Raw genomic sequence first — 17,067 nt, 5'->3', positions numbered from 1 at the left:
TCAGGCTTGCATAACTAAAACAGTTGAAATTGAAACTTCAAAGTAACCTTGTTCTTAACCTCATTAAGGAGGGAGAACCAGTTCAAGATGTAAATAAAATTATAAGCATTAAATCAAAACTGTGTGTTGCAATGCATATTGGATCATGGTGAACTTAACTGCAGTATTGCATCCTTTCCTTCCTGCAGCTAACAAAGATGGAGAGAGCCTTTAGTGTGGTACACTAAGCCCTTTTCTCCTTACGCTGTTGGGGTGAAATAACTTTGACTCCTGTCAGAGTAGCTTGCTTCATTCTGTAATTTGGAGGTAGTACTTCACATGGCTCCTGTAAGTCTCCATTTACCTGTACAGTCTATGTGTGTGGAGCACATGAACGTGACAAAGCTTTTTGCACACATATATCTTAAACCTAGCAGTATTGTTCCAAGATTGTTGTGTAAGCTTTGCCTTTCCTGATGAAGGCTTTAAAAAAAAATAACAACAACAACACACACACCCCTCCAGACTGTGGAGAGTGATGGTTCCACAGCAGCTTTTCCTTTTTTAACAGAGTCTGTGCTATTAAAAGGGCAAGAGAGAAATGCAACTGTTTGTTCTTGACAGTCTCCCAACATAAATTGTTCTTTACCATTCATAAAACAGAAACCCTTCTCCAGCAGTTTGCGTTGCAATAGCAGATTGTCTGTTTATTTTTCTAGCTTTCAGAAATGGATTGCGGTGTTCACCTTAAGAAAACTAAAACTCAGGATTCTGGTAGGAACCACGAGCAGCAACAGGACAGCAGTCTTGCAACTACCTTGGAGCATATCATGGGACAGCTGGATGTTCTGACTCAGGTATGGTTTGCTGCTTGGTTTTGTAATGAAAATGGGAATATTTTGCAACAGCTTCATAGAGATTTTGGACTAGCTACACTTATCCTGCTTTTTAGCAGTTTAACGATAAATCTCTCTATCTGCTTATCAGCATGACACCATCCGTTCCCTCCCATCAGCTTCCAACTCAGGCCCTGCTCTTCCCCTCATTCCTTTGCACTGCAGTCTAGCAGAGAGCTAACTGAGCTAGCTGTAGTACCTTATCCTAAGCCAAGGTTTATCCAAGGTAACGCCTGAAGGTGTGGCTAAAATAGCAGGCAGTAGGACTCTGTCTTGGTGAGTAATCAGCCTCTTGTCCTTCTCCTGTTACATTGCAGTCTATAGGCAAACTGTTCAGATCCTTCTCCTTTCCCTCACCCAACATTCACCTACAGAGTCCAATTTCTGCAGTATTCTCCTCCCATCTATACATCTGGGCCCTTCTGTGCCCTTCTCACAAACATGCTTCTCACCCACAAGTAACGAACAACTAATCCCTTGCAGAAGCATTACCATATACTTCTACAGAGACCCTAAGTAATGCTTGAACAACACCAACTGGTAACGGTGATCCATCACAGCATATGTTTGTTTAATAAGAATTTGAGGACAGAGATGTATTTTTGGTTGTGTTTGTTTGTTTAACCAAATTGTTCTTCATTGCTTGCGTTAGGAAATATTTATTTCTGAGCTAGGATTTAATTTCATTGTGTATTTTTGAGGAATGTGAGAAGCAGGGAGAAGGCATGGGATAGTAAACACCAGCGATATGTAGATGACACCATGGTGGTTATCAGGAAAAAATCTGTGTGGGAGGGCTTTTCTGTGAGTTTGAGTGTTGTTTCTAGGGAAGAACAAGCAGATCTTGAACACTGTGTATTGAACACACTGATTACTGGTTTGAGTGAGCTCTCTTCTCTTGAGAGAAGTACATATTATCAAAAAAAAAAAAGTGTAAGATGACGGACTGGAGAGCTCAACAGGGGTTTGAAGTAGGGTTGAGTTAGGGATATAAAGCATTCCAGGACTACAGACAGTCTAAAATAGTATAGAGTGAAAACCACAAGATATTTAAAATTCATTTGGTAGAAATGCAAGAAAGCACTTCTCTGTAGTCTTTAGAACTTCAGAATCCTTAGAACACTAGAGGGGGAAAAAAAATCTTCTATGACATTAGACCCGCATGTTTGTTATTAAAACGCAACCAAGTGTATACACAAAATATTTTGTTTTTGTTTTTGTCTCCTTAGTAAGTTTGGAATGCGATCTTTATCTTTCATTACATAAATCAGATTCACAGTTCTGATGATGGATGTGTATTGGCTCCTTTTCAACTTCCATAGGTGTTTAGAGGAGGCAAATATTGCAGTAAACAGTGTATGTGGGATTTAAACTAGATACAAGCAATGCAAACATCTCTAGAAGGTATTGTGTAACCGTTTAAAAAAAAAAAATCCAAACATTGTTTTAAACCTAGCAAAAAGAAGAGAAACTGAGATCACTGGGGGAGGAATAAATTAGTAGGTTTTAGAATAAAATTGGAAATAGGCCTGAAAATATAGTTTTAAAAAAAACACCCTGCCTTGAGTAACTGCTTTCAGCAACCTTTTACCTGTATCTTTTTGCCATTGTACAGTACTTAATTTCCCATTGGTTCTAGTTATTGTATGTTGTAGTTTATATTAATACCATGCATGTGTGCAAGTAGATGTTCCTGATGCGTTGTTGAAATGGTTTTGCACTGCTTCATTTTCATTTTAGTATTTAGAAGTGAAACAAGTTAACACAAAACTGTCAAGCTTGTGCAAATGAACATGGAAGAATTCCTTATCCCTGTACTAGGAGATGAGATTCATGAGAGGGGGGATACAGGCAGTTAGCAGGGCAAAGAAATGGAAGGTAACTGGAGAGCAACTGCTGGTGTATCTGGACTTAGTTTTTTCCCTTGTGGGCACACCGTGCTGATGGGTTATAACACAGAAGGGAGCACAGGTCCAGCAGAGCATCATTACTACCTCTTCCATGCCATTAGATGTTGACCAGGTGGACTAACAGCAATCTGCTAGCTAGCTCTGGTCTGAGTGAGATGGAAACAGAAGCTGGTGATACCTGTCTGGTTATCTTTCCTAGGCATTTCTGCCAAAGCATAACTGGGTGCTGCTTCCTGCAGATTCAAATTAATGTTGGGTGTTTCTTATACAAGAACTTCGGAGTTGCAGACATCTTTCAATGAAAGAAGGACACCACTACTTCTTAAAAAAAAAAAAAAAAAAAAAAAAAAGCTTTCATAAATACATGACTAAAAGCTTTCATGAATAAATAACATAATACAGGCATCAGCATTTTTCCCTTCTTCAAGAAAGGCTGAGACTGTATCAGAAGTCTCCTGGTGCTCTGTTAGAAATCATTGTTATGTAATTCCTGTGTATTGCTTCCTTAAAGACAACTCTAATGGCATAAGCAGGACCAAATTGTTTATGTTGTTTTCTTAGCTATAGAGAAGGGACAGACACACCATTTCCAGAAGCTGTCTACAGGTTTTCCAGGAATTTCTAATTTGTTAGCTCCATGGGAGCTTGGGTGTATTTCTAATGTACCACCTCGACTTCTTGCACTCTCTGTGCTCATCGTAGTTTCCAACACTGCGTTAACATAATGTGGAGACATACCATGGAGGAAACTTAAAGTTCTGATAAGCTACTCAGGGAAATAATGTAAATATAAAATTAATCTATCATTTTTCTAACACTTCCTTAGCTCTCATGTCAAGGTTTGCCGTGCTAACCTGGGTATAATGTAAAAAGTGGGAAGGAGAAAAAATGCTGTGTGTTTTTTTTTTTTTTAATTTTCTGCTGAAAGAGGTGATAGTAAGAAATCAGCTGGACGCTGTCATCGCTACCCAGCGCACAGCTTTGTACTGAGCTGCGCGCTTGAAGCTGCATTGTCTGCTGCTCACCAATTACCAACACCTTCCCTCTGCTGACAATAGATTTCTAGATGAAGTGGAGTGTCATGTACTTGGTTACAGCAGGATCGTTTTTATTCTATTAAGAGGTCTCTTCCTGCCAGACACCAATTGAAGGTAGAAATGCTGAGGCTGTAGAAGCATTAAGTCCTGTGCAGTGGGATGCACTCGAACTGACTTGCTCCTTCAGTTGGCACTTCTGATACAACTTCCTCTAGTAAGGACTAAAGAAACTAGTGGCTGTTGCATACCACATCTAGCAGTAAATGGTATAGCTAATAGACATGTCCCCCTTAGATTTATGAAGCTTTCTTTTTACATTATGAACTTCATGCTGTGATTTTACTCATGAGGGCTTTGACAGCCTTCTTTAAACAGGTCTTTGATGCGATGAAGCTTTCCTCTTCTCACTGCAAGTCTGTCAAGCCTTTTTGTGGTTTAAGTAAGAAAGTGGTCTAATGTAACCTGACAGCCTCTTCGTACTTTTTTCTAAACATGGTTTGTAGCCATATTTCATGTGTAAATAAAGCAATCTTTGCCTTTTTCAGGGGAGTAGCACATGATCAATAATTTTTCTGGATTAAGGATAATCTATCCTTAATGTTCTGGAGTAGAAAAGTGATTTTTGACTGAAACTAAAATGGAGTGGGTATTATGAGCAGGTATTATTTGATGTGCTATCTAAAATGTATTTCCTGCATTTGCAGCTGAACTGCTGTGATGAAAGATGATCATCTGTGAGTTAAGCATTTTAGCTGCAGTGGAAGATTTGTATTCCCAATGGTTATCATAAAGAGTTTGTATAGTCTTGCCCTCACTCCAGACACCTGTGGTTGCTCCATTCACTCTGATAAGCCCTAGCACAGGTGTGCAGTGAGCACTGAGGAAAAAGCCACTGTTCTTCACGTGGGAAGAAGGAAAGTGTCTGTTCCACATGAAGCATTCCATGCTCTCCATCTGAGAGAGTTGTGGACATTGTGTACGGGACATGGTGGACTTAGTAGTGTTAGGTTGATGGCTGGACTTGGTGATCTTAAGGGCCTTTTCCAACCTAAATGATTCTATGTACGAGGTTACCATAAAAGTTCATAAATAGCTGTGGTAATCTACCCACAGGAAACAGTTTCAAATCCATCCCAAGCTAATCTGGAATTGAAGCTGGGAGAAAACAACGCAGTGAAATGTGAAGAGTTACTAAATCTGAAAGGTAATCCAAGCCAGAACTGAAGGACAGTTTAGCTCCAGTGAGATTAAAGGATTATCTCACTTCTTCCAGAAGAGATTGCAGAGATGGGGAGAAAAATATTTTGTTAAAAAGATATTTAGTATAAAAAAAAAAAATAAAACGACTTGGAGGAGAAATGGGATGCTTTTTAAATAAAACTCAAAATGTGTGTGCAGTGTTTGTAATGCAAATGAGTAAAATCAAGTTTACATTTTACAGCTGGGGATATGGTCTTCAAAACCTGTTGGTAAGGAACAAATTGCCCCGTTCTTCTGTGAGATGTTGAATGCAGATGTCCTGGTTTTGGTTAGGATAGAGTTAATTTTTCTCCTAATAGCTGGTAGGGTGCTGTGTTTGGGATTTGGGATGAGAATAATATTGATATCACACTGAAGTGTTAATTGTTGCAGAGCAGTGCTTGCAACAGGACAAGGACTCTGCAGCTCCTTGCTCTGTCCTGCCAGCGGGCAGGCTGGGGGTGCAGCGGGAGCTGGGAGGGGACAAAAAAAGCTGACCCAAACTGGCCAAAGGGGTATTCCATACCACCTGATGTCATGCTGAACAATATATAGGGGGGGCTGACCAGGGTGGGGGTACTGGCGCGGGGACCGGCTTGGGGATAGGCTGGGCATCGATCAGCAGGTGGTGAGCAGTTGTGTCGTGCATCACTTGTTTTGTACACATTAGGAGTAGTAGTATTATATTTTCTTTTCTGTCCTAATAAACTGTCTTTATCTCAACCCGCAGGCTTTCATTTCTTTCTGGTTCTCTGCCCCATCCCAGAGAGGGAGGGGGGAGGGTGAGCAAACGGCTGTGTGGTGCTTAGCTGCCGGCCGGGTTAAACCACAACAGTAGATTAAACAATGGGTTTAATAAAATAAATCCTTACATGACTTCAAGCAGTTATAAGTAAATTAATCTTTTTAAAAAAATTAATTTATTTGTGGATCACAAAGGCTGCTACCTGTGCCTTGCACAAATGTCGTGGTTCATTAGTTACTTTCACTGCCTGAATACCCACTGGCTATGAGAAATCCCAACAAATATGAGATAACAATCAGTTTTTATTACAAAAGAAATTGTGTGAAATCCAAGTGATCTTTAAAAATGAAAAGCAAGCATTCCAACATGAATAATCTGTGAAATGCCAGATGAGCTTCATTTTTAAATCTTCATTTAAGGGGCATAGAGATTATTTCTTATGATGCAGAACCATCTTTTGGAGATGCAGTAGCTTTGATGATCTCTTACTCAAAATAAATGAGGTACCCTGTTTCTTGCCAGTCCTTATATAGTATCATCCAAGTTCTGAAATTCACGTCCAAAATATGCTTGTTACAGAAATCTCTAAGGATTTTTCTGCTTTCTAAGACTGCCTAAATTAAATACACTCCCAGTGATACTTCTGTATTAGCCCAGAGGCCAGGTTCTCAAAAATGCTGATTGTCTCCCTGGATGTCCCGCAGACCTTCACCTTCTCTTAGCCTTCAACAGGCAGGAACACTCAACATCTCCCATGATTTGCGTTTTTCACAAGCAGACCTTGAAGAAGTATCCTTTGATACGCTTAATATAAGTTGTTGGTTATCTACTGGGTACCAGCAGTTGGCTTAATTCAGCTGAGTGATTTGCATCCTTTCAGAGTTAAATTGGGTGGCAGGGAAAGTATATAGGATGTCTTTGAAGCACACCCTCATCCTTGTGGCTGGGGAGACCTCTAAGCCTTTTGGAGTTGCTAAGCATGGTACAGTCACTTTTGTAGTACCTACTCGGATATTTCATCAAAGCTCATCTTAACTCGCTGTATTTTCGTACTGTATGGTGAAACATGAAGTCTTCTGACTCCTTTGGCTGGTTGGCTCCCCGAGGTCTGGGAGCTGTGCACCAGGGAGGCTGTGCCCATACCTGAGCAGGCAGTGCAGCCCTTCCCTCCCCAAAACTTGCAGCATCCAATGCAAGTGCCATCAGTTTAGCTTTGGCTTATCAACCATCGAGCCTGAAGCAACAGTGCTGAGACATCTTAGTAAAAGGGCTGCAAGTTGAAAGGCCCAGCTGCAGCTGACACGCATGCCTTGAGTCCCTGCATTGCACAGAGGACGCTGGCAGAGCTTGTGACTCCTCATCTTGGTGTCTAGGCTTGATTTAATACAAAGGATATCCATTTTTCTGTATTCCAGGGGCCATTTGATCACTGTGATATTTCGGTAGTGGTATCTTGTCTACTTTGCTGCTTGGTCTGGCCAAGTGGATGAGACTAGAATTTTCAGGTACTGTGTATGTGTTGTTTTTTTTCTGAGAGAAAGGTTTGAACGAGCACTGTAATCAATGACACTGGTATTGCTATACTGGGACTGTTGCATAGCTGTCAAAGCCACTTCTGCAATCTACTTTAAGGAGTGTACTGGGAGGTGAAAGGAGCACAGGTTTAGAAAACCCCATCCCATTTGCTTCTGGGATTTCATAACCCATGGTTGTACAGCAACTCTAACCAATATAGCCCTGGCTAGCCACACTGGGGCAAAGTGTTTTGTGGTACCAGATAGAAAAGTTTGCAGAATTGAAGCATGCTATAAAGAAAGTGTGAAAATTTAGGAAGATGCATTAAGGAAATATTGATGGGGGAAGACTAAATGACTGAATGAAACTGCTTCATTCCGAAATAATGTGCTATCCTTAAATCATGCTGCTGTGAAATACTTCATGCAAACAGACTTTGTGAGAATTTACTTTAGAGCTTGCATTCAAAAGAAGAAAGGAGGTAAGAAGCTACAGAACTTACTTAAAATGTTTTTGGGGTAGGAGATTTTGTTTTAGTTTGAATGGAAAAAGTGCTTTATTGTATTTATTTGATCATTTTTAAGGTGAAATTATTTCTAGAGAAATGCTAATAGTGCACTGGATCTGTGAGATGGAGACTTTGACCAGTAGTGTAAGGTACGTCCTGGCATTCAAAGAGCACTGTGTTTGTGTGTTTGCTGTGTGAAGTGTTACTGCCAGTGAAGGTTTTGTGTATTCTTATACCTTCAGATATGAGATTTTCTCCCTTGGTTAGTTTAAACCACCACTTTTTGATGAAAATGATTCAGAGGTACTGGGTGTTCTGATCCCATCTCAAAGCTGTGTTAAGCTATAATTTGTGCGTGAAGAGTGCTGCCTGCTAATAGCAGGGGTCTCCTTTGAGTTTCCCTAGGTGCAGCTGCTGAGGTGGAAGGGAGACTGACAGCAAGTCCTGGCAAAGCTTGGGCTGGCAAGAGGAAAGGTCACTGCCCACTGGACGGGTCTGCACCTGAACCTCAGTGTGACTTCTGAGCACATTCTCCCATTTTTACTGTTAAAGTCTGGTATTTTAAGCTATTGTCTGTGGAAGGAGGGTTGTTTTTTTGCTTGTCTTGTTTTGTTTTCTGTGGCTGCCTGGGTAGAAAGCGTTCACCTGGTAGTTTATTTGCTCATTGGATTAGTTTAGAGGAAGTATAGATGGGTACCTCTGAACCCACTCGTCGGCACTTGCCAAGGAGGGACTTTGTTGGCCCCTTGGATGCCCACGCAGCTTTTTTTGTGATGGAATTTACTTGCTGTGCTTCTGCTCCAGTTTGGGACTGAGTTGAGCACTGACATGACCTTTCTTATGAAAAGCAAGGGAACCCACAGGAGGTTATAGCTGGGCAATTAGCTCTTCAAAACCAAACCAGTGTGTGCCTTGCACGTTACAAAAGGCAGAGCAATTAAGCCTGCGGGTCCAGGCCAGACCTGATTAGTTTCATTCTGCAAACCCATGGGCTGTCCATTCCATCCCCTTGGTGGAATTCCATCCCCTCTCCTGCTGCATTGCCTTCCATCTCTGCTTGTCCTCCTATGGTGAGGGGAAGGAGAGGCTGTTGCAGGGAAATTATAAAGATATTGCAAGATATCTTTTTTTCTTTTCGTCCCTATTAACTGGATAGTGGCTTAGGACTGTAATGAACTTCTGAGCTTCAGCAGTGGAGATGGTCTGTGAGAAGGAACTGAAACACGACTGTGCCACTGTGAGCAAGGAGAAACTGAGCAGACACTGCTCTGAACGTCCTAGCTTTAGCTGCCAATGGGGTGAATAAATGCAGCTCCTTACAGCATCCTGATGGGAGTGCTGGTGTGGATAAGCAGCACAAAGCCTCTTCCACTTTGACTGATGCTTGCCATACACATAGAAGTTCAGGGCACTGTGTTATCCCGCTAACATCATTATAAGATGGTACAAAGAGAATTAAATAATGATGTAATCCTAATACAGAGATGTGGTCACTCCAGTGTCTTTGTGCTTTGTGGATAGAAATCCCTGTATTTACATTTGTTATTAGATTGATAGATTTTTTCCATTGTAACATTTCTGCATTTACTGACTGTTCTTTTGCAGGAAGGTTTGTTTTTTTTTTTTTTTTGGATAAACTGGAAAGAAAATTCTGTCTTTGTAGATTAACATGTCATATGGGAAGAAAAATCTGAAGAGGCAGAACTAACGCTCTTCCTTGGGCTATTTGATACATTACACGTTAGTGCCCTGCAGAACAGTTTTTAGCACGTGCTTTAGTGAAACCGTTAACATTAGGGATGGGGCAAATTTTAGCAATCTTTTTATTGAAGTAAGGCTAGGAAACTACCTCTCGGAGAAGGCAGATCAGCAGAGAAAGGGGTTTTATGTTATGAAATGGTTAATGATGACAGGACCAGGCTCAACTGTAAGATTTAGCCTGCACATGGGCAAGGCACACCTGCTTTGCAGTCCTTGTGTGTGCCTGTGTTCCTTCTGTTGTTATCAATCTGAGTAACATTGTGCAAATCAGTGTTTTTTGGGGTCCTGCAATCCCCAGTAATGAACTGGGGCGATGTTGTGTCCACTCTGCTGTTATTTGATCAAGGCTGGTGAGAATCTGGCATCGAAAATCCTACGTGCTGCTTGTGGACATCCCTTGGCTGACTGGGCATGGGATTATCCAGCTGTTGAGCTGGTGTCTGTTGGGATTCAATTAGCACCAGGCTCTGCTTATCAACAAGAGTCCTCAAAAGACACTGGATGGATTACCCTAGGGCTCTGCAAAAACCTCCACTTTAGGGCTAACAGTGGTTAAACTGTCCCTACTGCGTGGTCAGGCAAGGAAATGTTTAACAAGACTTAAAGGAAAGATGCTGATGAAAACTGAAAGTGTAAGTAGGTCTGGCATTTGGGTTGGCATCACGGATCTCTGGTATTACTGGGTTGAGGGAGTAAAAATAACGTTGAGGGAATGGCGTGGGGAGTTTGTCATGATGTAAGCAAATGTGACTGCTGGATCCCTCAGATGAGGGAGGATGGAGCTGAATATTCACCAGAACTTAAAGTAAGTAGAATGCATTTTTTTTTTAATTTTTTTTTTTTTTACATAGTTTCTCATGAACATTTCCTGGTATGCAGCGAAGAAAAGTAATCGGCTTCTGACACTGTGGGAAGCCGGGATCCTACCGTAGGGAAACAGAATGAGCACAAACCTGCATCAGATGAACCCTCACCGAGTCTGGCTGGTGGCATGTGCCTCCTTGGGGTCGTTGTTGGTTTGTTACCTTCTTGAAAAGTAATAGCAAAATCACGCAGCAGTTTGATTTGTGTACCAACAAGGATTTGCCCTATGAATAGCAACTTGGAAGCTTTGTAAAACTCTGTCAATGGGGAATAAAGAAGCTTTTTGTATGTGTGTAAACTACAATATAATAGTAATAGCTTCTTTGCACTTTCCCTTACCTTACTAGGACATCAGGTGCCCCGTGTATTTTGGGCATTGTGTATTTCAAACCCGAATGGACTGTGCTCTGAAATTCTTTGGACTTACTGAATTTCCCTCCTGACTTCTCCTTTTCCACTTGTTTCCAAAAAATGCTCACTGCAAATTTATTGAAATGGAAATTGTATACGAGTATAAGCAGAGAGCATATTTCTTGCAGCTTTTTCTCAAATTCAACATTTTCTGAAATCCACTTTATCTGTGCTTTGTTTCCCCGTGCTGCGTGTAGCAGTAGCTGCGAGGAGTAGCTGCGAGCCTTTGCTTCTTGCAGGGTTGTGTGAGCAGGATGTGATTCACCTGATTACATCTTTTTCTTAAAGGAAATTGAATGCAATCCTACCCCCCACATTTTGAATGATCACTGAGCCTTGAGTCACTTGTTCTCCTTTTCTAAATGGAGAAGCCAGGATCCCTGCTGCTTTCCATTCGCTGTCTGGTTGTTTGCAGGCTGAGATCTTTGCTGTAAACCCCTGTAGACATTCAGCCTGCTGTGCTCCTGACATCTGTAAGACAGCCCGTAGGTAATAGCCATGGCTAGGTTCAAATCAGATAAAATCCTCTCTCCTTTGAACAGACAGGAGGTCTCCTGCTGGCTATGGGATTGCACCTGGTGCCTCCCCAAGTTCTCTTCGGGCTCTCTGTGTACAGCAGCTCTTGCACCTCAAAGGGGTAGAAATAGAGGAGGATAAAACTAAATGATGCTAGGGGAATAGGCCAGGGGAATATCTAAGCAATGCAGGGTTTGTTCCTTCGGGCAGAGCTTGTGGTTGTAGCAAGGCTGTGTTACACAGCAGGAGTTGACTCTTCCTCTTCTTGGGGCACACCTGTGGGGTGGCGGTGGTGGGAGGTGACTGGGGACATAGCACTGGGGACACGGGACACAGGGAGAGGGCTGCAGGCTGTCAGAAGGGATAGACAGGAAAGGAAGGGAGGGGATGGTGTCCTCTGCATTAGGGAAGGAATTGATTTTGAAGAGTTGCCTTTGAGAAACAGCCATGTAAAGGTTGAGAGCTGGTGGGTGAGAGTTAATAAAGGACAGCTTGTCCTTTACTGGGGGGTCTGCTACAGGCCACCTGGTCAAGGGGATGAAGAAGAACTCTTGTGTAGATAATGATAGGACAAAAGGGAATGGTTTAAAATGGAGGAAATCTTTCCCTTGGAGGATGGTAAGGCACGGGAACAGGTTGCCCAGAGAGGTTGTGGATGCCCCATCCCTGGAGGTGTTTAAGACCAGGTTAAGTGAGGCCCTGGGCAACCTGATCTAGTGGGTGGTGTCCCTGCCCATGGCAGTGGGGTTGGAACTGGGTGATTTTTGAGGTCCCTTCCAACACAGGCCTTTGTATGATTTTATGATTCTGCCTCTTTACGGGTCAGTGGTGTGTAAGTAGGAGAAAGAAGCTTTGAGCTGTGTTTGGGGGTGAAAAAAATGCATTGGGGCAAATCCTATGATGCAGAACCCTTCCTGACTTTGTTAACACGTGGTGTTGTGATGTGTCTGAGGGAAACAGTTTTGCAGTAGTGCTTGATGTTGTGTTTTCACTATGGCTGTGTTTTCTCCTTACTCTCCCCACCGTTCTTCTCATTCCCCAAATCATTTTGCAGGAGATTTTTCCTGGTCACTCAAGTGACCTTAGCCAAGCTGCTTCCTTTCTTTGTGCTTTAGTTTCCCCAGCTGTAAAATGAGGATAAAGAGACCTGCTTTCCTTTGTCAAGCACTTAGTGATGTGTTTATGAAACGTGCTATTAAAAGGCTTTCTATGTATAACTTCTATACAAATAGCAGTTGTCCAAGTTTATTTGAATTACTATATTAAAGTCTGAGGTTCTGGACATCCTTTTGTTTTTGAAAGAGGATGTTATTTATGCAGTAAAAATGCTCAGAATATGAATCTATTGATTGTTGCTGATAAGTTTATGGGTATTAAAGCATTAAATACAATCACTGCCTGTTATCAGCCGTTCTGGTGCCTTTGGAAGCTGCAAGTGGTTTGCATAGGTAGGCCCCCTGATTACTTCGGAGCGATCAATAAAAGGTTTTCAGCAGAGGCTTTTATTGCCACGTGGTTAAAATGTTCTTCCTGTGTATCCTGTCCATGATGACTTCAGCTCTAGGAGAAAGCTCTAACAATCCCTTTGTGAGGTAACTGGATTACACAAATACTCGGGCATTATATTGAGGTAGATGCTGCCACTTTGGTTTTTAACTCCCTTCTATCACCCGACTGTGCTGCCTTGCACTGGGAGGGTTTTCTTGCTTGATCCTGGAGTTACAGTCATGAAATATCTCAAAATACTCCCATTTGAATTTAGGATTTCATTACCCACCGACAGTACAGTGGCATACATAGCTTGTCTTTGTGAGTGGCTGAGCAGCAGCTTGCCTTTTGTTTTGCAGACAGTTTCCATCCTGGAGCAGAGGCTGACGCTTACAGAGGACAAGCTGAAGGAATGCCTGGAGAACCAGCAGAAAATCATTCAGAACAAAGTGAACTGATTTTGTGAGAAAGGAGCAGAGATGGAGGTTCTTGGAGGTTTGCAGTGGTTTGTGTTCTTAAAAGACTGTGTGTGACTTCAACGATTTTGAGCTCAGTCAATTTTTAATTGATATGTACAGTTATTGTATCTGTAAATACAAAACTTTGTTACTTTACTAGAATAAAAGGAAGATTTTATTTGTAAGAGTGGACAATGATTGTGATTTCTTGTGTTTTTCAGATTCTGTAACAACTAGCTAGAAAGGCTGCATCTGTTCTGCCTTAGCTGCTGCTGAGTTAACCTTAAAATGTTTAAGCGTCCTAGAGTTGTCAAATGTCTGGCCTGGGCCATTAGGCTTGTTGCTGGCTGTATGTTGCAAGAGCTCCCAGGATATCCTGGCCAGTGGGAGTTCACCTCTGTTCTCAGGTCAGAGCAAGCATGTGATATCCTAGTGCAACTCGCACCTGCACAAGGATCTGTCCCACCAAGTCCCAAATGGTGCCTGGCAAATCTGGCAAAGTGGATCAGATCCTGGATTTGTGCAGAGGCTTTTCCAGTAGAAGGATTTAACCTGCTCCCTCATGCAGCGCGTGAAAAATGGTTTGCTGAGCTGAGGCTGGAGGAAAGGTCCTAGCTCTACTAGATCAGATTGCAGAGTGGATTGCCAAGCAGCTTTTGCTTTGTATTTGTCCACTTAAATTAAAGGCAGGGAGAGAAAAAGCAACCAAATAGCAGCATGCTTGCTGCAGTCATAAACCTGCCCTCTTCTCACACTGGACTGCCTTTAATTTTCAATCATTTTGCAGATGTTTTTGCAGTCGAATAGCTCATCACTCACACCTATGCTGTCACCCTGCTCCTCGCATCACACCTCTAAGACTTCAAGGCTTTAGCAGGTGTTCAATATGTAGCTGCACAAGAATTTGGACTTCTGGGAGATCCTGTTCTCCAACACCTCTTCTGCTAACATGCACTGGAGATCTCCTTTCTCGTAATAATCTACTACGTACATTCCTGAAGAAATGAGCTGTGGGAACATGAGCATTTCAGGGTTAATGAAGCCCTCCTCCTTTACCATCTTTCTGACCTCTTAAAAGAGGGAATTTGCCTCAATCCCTGCCCTTGGCTGTCCCACTTGCACAGCATTCGCCAGTGCTTCCATCTCCAGATGTGCCATGGGCATTTCAGATGCTTGCTGGAGACCTGGCTGGCATTCTTATTTCACACAGGGCTTAGCAAGTCTTAAGGCCAAGCCTGATTTTTTTTTTTTTTTTTTTTTTTGCACCTGTTCCTGTTGGAGGCTGTGTCCGCCTGTAATGAATCCGGACGGTGTTAATCTTCTTGTCCCATCTGGATGAAGCTGTTTGCATTCCCTTGTCATCACTGGGAAGCCTCTGATCTCCTTCCATTCTGGTACTTTCCACCTCTCTAAGAACCCCTCGTTGGCATCACCACAATATTTCACTCTTTTTCATCTGCAGGAAGATGAGGGCTTTCTCATTTCCATGCTTATTGGGTGGATTATAGAGCTGAGTTTCTCTCTGCTCCACCACAGACTGTTTGTTTTCTGTCTCTAAGCTCCCACTCTGATAAATTATTATTTTCTCTTAGATTACGCTAATGGAATCAATTCAGTGAAATTCTTCCATGCTCTTGCTATAAGCTTTCAGAGGCTTTCTGTTGAGAGACTGATGACATTTTCATTGAAATGAACTGATGTCGTGACAGGACGGGTGGGAAGGAGGGGATTCAGAGGTGCACATGGCCAGTTTTCTGCTAGAAGGAGGCCGTTCTGCCACTGAAGCAATGACAAAAATGAGTTGTCAGAGTCTACTTTATCAGTCTGATCCCCAGAGTTGTGGGCTGACTTTTTGGGGTGGGGGTGGGGAGGGGAGAAGAGAACTTAAGCTGTTCCAAGTCATCAGTTTTCAAACTTCACTTCTTTTCCTTTTAATTTGTAATCTCTAATGTCTTAGAGACCACAGAAGCAATTTGCCATTCTCCCTAAAATACTATATGCAATACAAATGACTTGGGCACATTTGATAAAGATGCTTTTTTCCTTTCAGATGTTCTGAGTGAATCCATTTGAAAGATAATTGTGCTTGTAATATAGAAGATGCTCAGGTGCTGAAGGGCAAGCTAATGAGATGCAGTGAGGGTTGCTTTTCTGTACTCAGCTTCATAAAAGCACTCATTTGATCAATGCAATCTATTCTTGTGAAAGTAACCCACAGTGGGTGGGCATGGGGAGCTGGAAGAGGGAATCTAACAAACTTAATGTGATTTAGGTAGCAAGAGGGGTAATACGGAGGGAATTTCTTCTGACAGTTCTCTCCATCTCAATCATTTTGTTTTCCCACATCTCAGCAACATCTCAGCAATGTGCTCTCTTTCCCCTCATTACAGCCTCTTACCTTGAGTGGGATTTCAGGACTTAAAATGCACCAGCACTTTTAAAGAGAGGGTACTGCTTAAGAAGCAAGCAAGGTGCAGAAAGCACGACACTTTAAATTATAATTCTCACCCTTTAACATTGAGCAACAACCTCAGAAATGTCTGAGGAGCCATCATGTCCTTATGTTCCATGCTCAACTCCATCTATGAAGCACCATGTTTCTCATGCAGTGAGGACAGGACAGCATCCATACTGGAGGTTTGAATCTACCTTTGGTTTTACACTCATGATTTTTGACTTGGAAACATCTACAGCAGTTGATTTGGGAAGCGGATCACTCAGGGAGCAGTGGATCAGCTGAGCAAGGAGGAGCACGTACGTATCTAGTCCAACATCACTCCTACACAATGCAGGGATATAACTTACCTTGAAAACTGCTTATGGTGAGCTCTGCATGAGGAGGCTATAAAGAGTTAAAGATTTTTGTTTTGGATCTCCAAGGCACACTGGAAGCCAAGTTCTTAAAAAAGTAGTTTAATTTGTTGCCATTATATTTGCCAGATGTATGACCTCACTCAACTTTTAGCAACGGTTCTTTGTGCCCAGAATGGCCCCCTGGGGAAGCAGGCTGTGCCTGAAGGCTGCTGCAAATGGCTTTTTGGCTGCTACGAGCATGGAGCATGTTAAACATAACCGTGATATGCGAAAAAGTAAGAATCCTCAAGCACTGCCCACTTTCCTTCCTGTCTGGGAGCTGGAATTGGACAGATACTGCAGTTTAGTTCATAACTGAATAAGCAAAAGCAGCAGAGCACTGTGGTATTGGCTCTTCTGGCTGGGAAGTGAAAAGGCCAGGAGAATCCTCTGCCTGCATAACAGTACACGTGTCTGCCAACTAACTAGAAAATAAAATCCATCTATGATCAAAGTAGCCAGGCTTAAACTAGCCAGCCTTTTGGTATGGAACACTTATTATCTCATGGCTTTGAAGATCTACTCTTGAGCAAAATGTTTCCTGAAACGCAAGTGACTAGGAGGGGAGGAAAACAAATCATTTGCAGAGGTTTCTTGCTTGTGATGTGGAAGTGGAGCTACATTTCTTCCCTTGCTTTTAGAAATGGTTCATCTCCCAGTACAGTGCAAGTTCTCAAATTGTGCAACCTGATCAGCGGTAGCTTCGAGAAGGAAATGCGATGGGAAGAATGTTCACCTATTGATGCTCATCTGTGTACTGGGTTTGGCCTGCTTTTGGAAGTTTTACATGTGTCTCTGGGAAAGCTGGGATCTTTGTCCAGCTCTGCAAGAGAACCACCATCGCAGGCAAACATCATTCTTCAATCCAAGAACAACTGGGGATGTTC

At 42.3% G+C, this 17,067-nt stretch overlaps 1 protein-coding gene across 1 annotated transcript in view; it reads left to right on the top strand.

Annotated features, from left to right (window-relative positions):
* The window catches only part of POC1A (POC1 centriolar protein A), a 54,899-nt gene extending 41,387 nt beyond the window's left edge, over positions 1-13,512 (top strand). The window contains exons 10-11 of the mRNA XM_082767799.1: positions 699-836; positions 13,229-13,512. Coding sequence (XP_082623925.1) covers positions 699-836; positions 13,229-13,327 — 237 coding nt within the window. The 3' untranslated portion in view covers positions 13,328-13,512. The remainder of the gene's footprint in view (positions 1-698; positions 837-13,228) is intronic.
* Positions 13,513-17,067: the final 3,555 nt, after the last annotated feature.

The sequence above is a fragment of the Aythya marila genome (assembly GCF_965140915.1).
Source record: "Aythya marila genome assembly, chromosome: 10".
In the NCBI taxonomy this organism is placed as follows: Eukaryota; Metazoa; Chordata; class Aves; order Anseriformes; family Anatidae; genus Aythya; species Aythya marila.
This window is presented reverse-complemented; position numbering and strand designations above follow the sequence as displayed.